Below are 9,476 nucleotides of genomic sequence, written 5' to 3'. Positions count from 1 at the left end.
ATTTATTGCTCAGCTACAAAAATACTGCTTAGTTATAAAAATATTACCCAGTTATGATTGATGACGATTAGTGTGGTGGTTTCCGAGATCCGAGTTTTGGGCGTGTACATAGCAAACTCCATTATAATAAGATTCTTTGTTGGATCATTTGCAAGTGGAAATGACAGCTTGAAATCATAAACTTTTGATGGAAACAAGCATTATTCTTATAAATCATGTAAGGAAATTGATCAAATTTTGCGGGTGATATTCCCGGATACTTTACTGACATAATATTTGTGAAATTACTCCACATTTTAGATTATTTCTTTTTGATGAAAGCTTGTGATTCCAGAACAAGAAGACTGATGCATACAAATATTTAGGGATTTGGGGAATGTGAAAACATGATAATATAAATTTCTGTTCTTAGAACATGCTGATACAGATGCTGCTAAACAGTTTCACTTCTTCACTTAAAGATATCAGTCTGTCTCGTCTTCTTGATGTGTCGATGGATGGACTTAATGTTAACTAGAAATTCTTTGACTTATAAGAAAAAATGAGAACTGATTTCAGAACAATGTACTAAACACTGTTTCCTTTAGAGACTTGCTAAACAGTTTCACTTCTTCACTTAAAGATATCAATCTGTCTCGTCTTCTTTGACTTATAAGAAAAAATGAGAACTGATTTCAGAACAATGTACTAAACACTGTTTCCTTTAGAGACTTGCTAAACAGTTTCACTTCTTCACTTAAAGATATCAATCTGTCTCGTCTTCTTGATGTGTCGATGGATGGACTTAATGTTAACTAGAAATTTTTTGACTTATAAGAAAAAATGAGAACTGATTCCATAACAATGTACTAAACACTGTTTCCTTTAGAGACTTGCTAAACAGTTTCACTTCTTCACTTAAAGATATCAATCTGTCTCGTCTTCTTGATGTGTCGATGGATGGACTTAATGTTTACTAGAAATTCTTTGACTTATAAGAAAAAATGAGAACTGATTTCAGAACAATGTACTAAACACTGTTTCCTTTAGAGACTGCACATTGTTCATAATGGCTTGTAAGAACATATTTTCTACCATTGATTTGGAGTTACAAAAATGTTTCTCAAGTCTATACTGGCTTTTTAAAGATTCCCCGTGTATTATGTGAAACCGTGGAATGTATTGTGTCTTCAATGAAATTCTGGTTTGAGAATATTCCATTTTATTGAAAGTCCTACACAAAAGTTGCCACTAAACAGTTGACTGATCCTAAACCAAGCTCCTTTGAAACAGTGAAAGATGTGCATTGAAATTCTGTTTATACCCAAAAATGTTGCTCTTCATACTTCCATTTACAACAACAGATAGAAGTTAAGAAGCAAGAAAAAGTTAGAAGATGACATGGCAAACCTGTCTGTATGTGAAATAAGCAGAATAAACTGTACATTTGATCTTCCCTGCCATGTCAATTGTCATGAGATGAGCAATCAAAAATATGAAATATTTTCTTTTGTTGCTGAGGACTAATCTGTTGAAATATTATATGTTGCAATTAAATCAGAATAACTTCATCTTTGCCAGATGTAGTGGTTGTTTTGTTAAAACATCAATGTATTATGTTTCTACAATTTGATGTATATAAATGACACTTAAATTTAGAAAGTGGGATGTGATTCTTTATTAGTGACAATAAAGTGTATTACCTTGCATTCTAAAAATGTGATCAGTCAGTATCTTTAGATATGTGTACTGGATGTGACATAGTTAGATGTACAAGCAAGATATTCATTTAATGAATGTGTACAAATAATAGTTTGCATGTGCATTTCTTATTGAATGTTTGATTTAATAATGGTTGGAAACGGCTTGAATGGCTAGTTAGTCTCGAAGTGGGTTCCTCGTCATCGAATTTGAATGTTTGGTGTGTTCTATTCCTGATTTCAAGAGCCTGGATAACTATTTTGGAGTAATAGAAAAGTTGAACAAAATTGGTTGAGTTGTGTTTGAAAAAAACGTGTGAACTCTACATTATCATTAATTACCTATTTTAGGACATTTACTGTGCAGAATTATTTATAACTAGCGAAAGTACCATTCTTTGCTCGAGTTATTAGGTTCTTATAATCTACATAACGATATGCCAGATAGAATAGTTTGATTACTGTCTGCCCATTACGATTTTAATGACAGGGGTGCAAGGGGGCCAAGAAACCTTGGTGTACTAAATGTTGGTATGATTTAAAGAAATTAATAAATAAGCTTAAAGTAAAGACATAGTGTGAGATAATCTAGCCTAGAGCCAAGTGCATAAAATGTATCATGCAAGTAAGAATATTGATCCAATTCTAAGTTTAAATCCTTTTTGAATTGAGGTATTTTCTGTAATATCACCAAAGCTTTTAATAAAAAACAAACCTCTTTAATCAACAGAGACTCTAAATTAAGCAATCAACAAATATTTTGCAGTTTGTAGTTTATACATTTCATTTTATACTTTCAGTATAAATTAGATTAACAACAACATTAGGTTATACTTATTGTTCCTAAGCAACATGACATAAAAGCCATTGTTGGAATGCATTGTTACCAAAATGCAATGGCTTTTCAATATATTAGATGTTGTTATACAAAGAATCATTTCTTTTCTATGTGATTTTTCACTAGCGTGCATCATTAAAAAGATGTGCATGTGAGCACTCACATGCATGTCTGACTGTCTGTGATTTGTATTTGCAATATAAGGAACCACTTCTTTTCTATGGGGTTTTCCACGAACTTGCCTCATTAAAAAGATGTGCATGCATGTGGATAAGTAATACCCATGTGCACACCCTCATGGTCCACTTAGTATGGATGCAAAATTTCAGGTTTCTAGGTTCTTTCCTCTTGGAGCTATGGGGGTCAAACACACACAGACACAAGTGTGCATGCGAGTGTCTGTCTGTATGTTATTTATATTTGTAATATAAAGAATCACTTCTTTTCTGTGTGGTTTTTTTGCTAGTTTGCCTCATTAAAAATATGTGATTGCATGTGGATAAGGCAAGTAATACTCAGGTGCATACCCTCAGTATGGGTGCAAAATTTCAGGCATCCAGGTTCTTTCCCCTTGGAGCTATGGTGATCACACTTTTTTTTTCTACGTGTTTTTCATTAGCTTGCTTCATTAAAAAGATTTGAATGCAGCACCCAAGTGCACACCCTCAGGGTCCACTTAGTATGTGTGCAAAATTTCAGGTTTCTAGGTTCTTCTCTTTTGGAGTTATGGTGGTCACACACTTATATTATTATAGATTAATTATCCTTCTTTTGTGTACAATCTTTAATTATCACTTCTAGGTGATTTGCTGTGTAGAATAATTAATTATTACTTCTCTGAGATTTGTTGTGAAGAATCATTGATTATCAGTTTTAAGAGATTTGCCATAGATTTTGTCTGTAGATTAAATTATCATTTATTATTGTTTTTCTGGATATTTTCTTTATAGAATACCATTTATCATTAGTAATTGAAGTGTTTGTTTATTTTTTTATTTGCAGATGAGAAAATATTTACTCCAATGGTCATTCCAGTCCCTGTTCCAATTTATGTTCCAGCACCCATGAGAATGTACAGTGAACCCACCCCTGTGCCATTTCCATTTCCAATTCCCATCCCCGTTCCTATCTTTGTCCCAACTACGAAAGACTCTTCTGATAACATTGTTCAAACTATTAAAGAAATACAGGTAACCAAATTCAATTTTTTTTCCCCATTGATAATTAAGGACAATTTTGTCATTTTATTTTTTGAGGAAGATTGAAGTGCTTACAGTAATTTTGTCTATTGGTAAGTTTAATTTTGGATATAAATTTGGGAACCATATCTTATGTAGTTGTGATAAAAAATTATTGTTTTTAAGAACTTATAGTGCATGCTGGAGGCATTTTGGCAATAAACTTAGTAATAGAAAATGGTAATAAAAAAAACTTTATTTCAACCACAGTTTCACCACTAGCTTCATCAGGGCTAGTAGTAAATAAAGAACAACATAAAAATTTTTTTATTATTATTTTGAGAATAAAGTTAATTCTTTTCTACTAATTTTATTTCCAAAATGTGACACAAGTTGTTGAAGTAATTTAAATAATTAATAACATCGTATACTTTGAAAAAAATATCTTGAATAAAGGTGTGTATATTACTAAATGTTATTGATTTGATCTGGAATTATGGTATATACAAGTGACTGGGACCACGGATGTTTTTCATCTATCATTTACTTTGATTGTTATTCAGGAGAAGATCCCGGAGAATCCTTTTGAAGCTGACCTGCTGATGATGGCTGAGAGTCTAGCTGCAGATGGAGAAGAGAATGATAAGGATGAAAAGAAACTCGACTTGGGTGAGAAATTGTTAAGTTTGCATGTAGAGAATCTTAAAAAAGTAAGTGAATAAATATATAGATTATTATAAGATTGTTTGTTTTAGATGTCTAATTTAAATTTCTCTTAACAATTCTACCTGTTGATATCAGAGAAGCCAGACTTTTCTTAGTAATTTTTAAAAATCAGTTATACTGTATGAAAGTATAAATTACACAGTACCTGGATTTAAGTATATTTTTTGAAATACAATTTTTTATTTCTTACATCACCCATGCTTACTACTTGTAAGTTGACCCATAATTGGTTTTTATAAAAACCTAAAGTTTGGTAAAACATTCCTGATGTTAAATGTGGACTCTGATGATTTTTGCATCATTTACTAGTACACCTGGTCTGTTGACAAGAAGTTTCTCTATGGTGTCAGCTGGGTAAGACCTTCTATAATTCCTATCTTCCTTTCCTTTGTGCCCCCCCCCCCAGACTGTGCTGGATATTCTTTCTTTTGGTGCCAGTCTCAACTTTTCTTGGTCGAAACCTACCTGTGTTTCTTATAGCTTTGTTCGCTGACCTGTGGTTGTCCTAGTTTGTAAGGCATGCAGATGAGTTGGAACATGTGCCTTGGAGTATGAAGCCAGCTTTGACAACTTTCCATTTCACCTTTGGTTAAAATCTAAGCTGTCTTTCAATGGAACCCATTCTAGTGTCGTACATTATCTGATTGGGTAGCCTGGATGTTATAGTTATTTCTTATTACTGTGCACGTGAACTTAATGTCTGTAATTAACATTTGGTGCTCCTATTAAATCTTGTTTAAAACATGGTACATGTTCCATTGGAAAATCTGTTTTCATTTTATCAGGAATTTATCTGATATTTTGTCATTTTTTGGAGAACATGATGATTCTAGCACTGAAGTCGTTGTGGGTGGATGTAACTCGTACAGAATCAGTCATTACCCACCATCTGAAATGTATTTCAAACATTGACTTTAAGTAACTATTCTTAAGAAGAATGTAGATTTCCAGTCTGGTCCTCATTGATAGATACTGTTTTTTACATGTAAATTTTACATTCAGGTCTTTTAGAGACGGAGACCAAGAACCCAGACCCACTACCCACGCTTACGTCGTTTGGTGATGAATTTATGCAGTCCCTGCTACCGGCGAGCTCTGACTTGACAGAACCAATATTGGATCTTGAAGAGGCCCTTGCCCCTAATTTGTCCTTGCAAGAAGGTAATCGAGGTGATAATATTCTTAATTCTTTTCTTAGCTAGTATTTTAGTTTTTACCGTACGTCATATCAGTATATGTGGACTGGTTGTTGTTCTGTCTGAGTAATTGCAAGTTGTGTCCTTTGCATTCAGTTTATTTTTTTAAGCACTTAATACTGAACTGTTGAATAGTGGCTTATTATAAAGACGGTTGCTCTAATTCCTATTATGTTTAATAGAACTTCTATTCATCCTTAGTGTCAGAAACATCCTGAATCCTTTTGTGCACACTTGACTTTCAGTACTTTAAGCAAAGGAATATGTTTTTATCCATGTTAAATCCAAACAGATGTGGATGTTAAGAAAACATCAAGATCAATACCATTTCTGACAAAATTGTTGTCATTATCGACTCCTGACACTTTATAGCACATACGCTTATGCATAATAGTATATGATAAAAATTGTTTCAAAGATCAAAAGCCTTTAAGAGTGCATCAGAAAAATATTTATTTATTAACCTGTTATTTCAGTCATTAAAAAAAAAAAAACAAGTTTCATTAATGGGCCATTCTTTCTGCTGTCTGCTTTTGATGTGATAGCCTTACTTCAAGAACAACAAATAAAAATAGTTGGAGTATTTAAAAATGATATATAAATCTCTGGTTAGAGCATACATTACTGTCACACCACGCTCGGTGCATCATTTAAAAATGATGTATAAATCTCTGGTTAGAGCATACATTACTGTCACACCACACTCTGTGCATCATTTAAAAATGATGTATAAATCTCTGGTTAGAACATACATTACTGTCACACCACACTCTGTGCATCATTTAAAAATGATGTATAAATCTCTGGTTAGAACATACATTACTGTCACACCACGCTCGGTGCATCATTTAAAAATGATGTATAAATCTCTGGTTAGAACATACATTACTGTCACACCACACACGGTGCATCATTTTAAAATAATGTATAAATCTCTGGTTAGAACATACATTACTGTCACACCACACTTGGTGCATCATTTAAAAATAATGTATAAATCTCTGGTTAGAACATACATTACTGTCACACCACACTCGGTGCATCGAATAAATTTTTCTAAATGGGAAAACAAAGTGCTTCTAAGTGCTTTGCTGATGAAGTATTAAATAAAATTGTGAGTTACTTTGGGAAAGTATATCCTGTTATATTGGACAACAGTGGCTTTTTGTGGTGGGCTTCATCATTACCCAACACAAAGTTACACTACATGCTTAGCATCAGAAGTTGTACCTTGCAGCATTTAGCAAAGAGACTCCAAACTTTTTTTTTGGAGATTTTGAAAATAATATTAATTTTTTTGTTCTATCACGTAAGGAGGTTTTACAAATCAGGAAGGGAAAAAAACTTACCACAAATATAACATAATATGTATGGGCCATTTATACAACCTTTTGTTGCCCAGCAATGAATAAATAATACTGAAAAGAAAAAAATGTGAGAGTGCACACACAAAAAAATACTATCCAGTAATGACACGTCGTGTGGTCTGTTAACTGTTTATATAGTAGCGGTGTGTTTCTTGTGGGTTCTAGAATGATCGATAAGACTCTCATGTCTGGATTTGTCTAGAGAAATTTATAGCCAGTGGTTGTCAGAATTTTAAGCATAACAAAATGTGACCCGATTTTACTGAAAATGATTCTCTTGTGTAAAAGTACATATGATGTTTTATGCAAAATATGTACATGATGGAGAAAAATGGATGTCATTTTTTATTCAGGGTACAGGAATTACTGTAGAACATGTAAACATTTCAAGACAATAAAACTATCACAGGCTTGTGTTATTAAGCTTCAAAGAAGATCTTATGGGACACAGCAAGATTTAAAGTTGTAAAATCCTGTACGAAAAAAGACGTAGTACATATTTAAGCCATGTTTTTGTGATCTGCATTTGTATCCCTAAGTTAATATAGAAAATTAATTTCCTTACCTCTCTTCCCGTCTCCAGAACAACCTGCTGATGAAGAAGGGTCAACCCCTACAAGGCAGTTACGCTCTCGTCAGAAGGGCAGTAAAAGATCCGGGGGTGGAAGAAATCGTGGTCGTAGTAAACGTGCTAAATTGGAGGAGCCCGAATCAGATCTTCCATCAGCAGTTGACAATTCCGAAGCCTCTCTGGCTGATGCAAACTTTTGTTTGAAGGTAATGAGTACCGAAAACAGTGAACTGGACATAACATAGTTATGTGTGCATACCTAAGTGTTTAGGTCAGAAAACTTTAACTGTAAGAGAATTTAGAGCCTATCTGTTCAATTTTAAATAAACAACTGGAAAAACTGAAAATATAAAATCAAACATTGGGAGTGCTTACTCTGTGATCTCAATTTGAGCATGAAAATATTTTTAGTACTACCAAAAATATCTGGTGTTTTCTCAAATAACCAGAAATCTGTTTATGTTTTCAGTAAGAAGACTTCAGTTTCTTTATAAGCTGCTACCTGCAAACACATCCAGTCAATACCAGAGCCTCCAAAAAAGTTGTCGAAACATAAAAAAAAATTAGATTTCTCGTATTTTTAATTTTGTAAACACTTGTTTCCATTTCTGTCATAAGTCTAGAATTGATTGAATATTTTGTAAATTCCTTTCAATTATACGTTTTCACAGTGTGTGTGATTTATCTGTATGACAGGTGCCCATTAAACTGTGTTAAAAAAATATTTGTCCAACAGAACTTGAGGTTTCTGAAGATTCTTTTGCTTTAGTATGATTGTGAGCAAAACTAAACATTGCTCAGATCTTCCATTGTTGTTCGAGAGCTCCCGTATAATTCTGTAATAAGTTGTAATGAATTTTATTATTCCTAAATTTGGAACTTAAACAGACCAAAATCTATATATTTTCAAAAAATCAGATTGAGTAGTACTAATTTTTTCACCTTGATATTTGTTTCACGTAGACTTGTGTATAAAAACCAGTCTTATAAAGTGATAAGTTCCTGTATTGAAAGTAAATAAATATATATACACACACAGATTCAAGTGTGCACTTTAGATTTCAATTCTTTTTTCATTAAATAAAATTGTTACATTATGTATAAATAAACTGTGTGAAGATAAATTTTTTTTTCATCAAGACCTATGCGATTGGTCAATTTTAAGTTGTTTGTGTGAAATATTTAAGTAATGTTGTTACTATGTTTTCCTAAGTCTGAACATTAAATAGGTTTTACTTTTTCACGTTCTTTTGAAGCTAGCTATAATTTGAACCAAATCTTTAATGGTGTTATGACTAAACTCTACTGGAATGTTGAATATTGAATTGTGATATATTTATTTATTAAGAAATGTAGATGTAACAAAAGAATCTATACAGTAGCGAAATCTGATGTTTGACAGACAAAAGTAATTACTTTCATTAATTCCACATTTAACTGTTTTAAAACGACAAACAACGTAATAGATATGAGAACTAAAGGGTGTCATGTTTAAATGTTTTAAATAACAAACAACGTAATAGATATGAGAATTAAAGGGTGTCATGTTTAATCGTTTTGAATAACTAATAGTGTAATAGATATGAGAACTAAAGGGTGTCATGTTTAAATGTTTTAAATAACAAACAACGTAATAGATATGAGAATTAAAGGGTGTCATGTTTAATCATTTTAAATAACTAACAGTGTAATAGCTATGAGAATTAAAGGGTGTCACGTTTAATTGTTTTAAATAACAAACAACATAATAGATATGAGAATTAAAGGGTGTCATGTTTAATTGTTTTAAATAACAAACAACGTAATAGATATGAGAATTAAAGGGTGTCATGTTTAATTGTTTTAAATAACTAACAGTGTAATATACACCTGGAAAAAAGTTAAGCACCCCCCCAAATATTTTTTCAGGGGTTGCTTATTG

The 9,476-nt window shown here is 32.4% G+C and overlaps 1 protein-coding gene across 5 annotated transcripts in view; it reads left to right on the top strand.

Moving 5' to 3' along the window:
* Positions 1–9,476, top strand: part of LOC106461261 (zinc finger MYM-type protein 4-like) — a 69,874-nt gene that overhangs the window by 41,515 nt on the left and 18,883 nt on the right. For 2 of the 5 annotated variants that reach the window (XM_022388116.1, XM_022388118.1), the window contains exons 14-17: positions 3,520–3,707; positions 4,259–4,364; positions 5,424–5,591; positions 7,568–7,761. In XM_022388116.1, the coding sequence (XP_022243824.1) occupies positions 3,520–3,707; positions 4,259–4,364; positions 5,424–5,591; positions 7,568–7,761 (656 nt within the window). The remainder of the gene's footprint in view (positions 1–3,519; positions 3,708–4,258; positions 4,365–5,423; positions 5,592–7,567; positions 7,762–9,476) is intronic. The other 3 variants (XM_013921072.1, XM_022388117.1, XM_013921070.2) reach the window with 3 other exon arrangements.

The sequence above is a fragment of the Limulus polyphemus genome, unplaced genomic scaffold (genome assembly GCF_000517525.1).
Source record: "Limulus polyphemus unplaced genomic scaffold, Limulus_polyphemus-2.1.2 Scaffold922, whole genome shotgun sequence".
Taxonomy (NCBI): Eukaryota; Metazoa; Arthropoda; class Merostomata; order Xiphosura; family Limulidae; genus Limulus; species Limulus polyphemus.
This window is presented reverse-complemented; position numbering and strand designations above follow the sequence as displayed.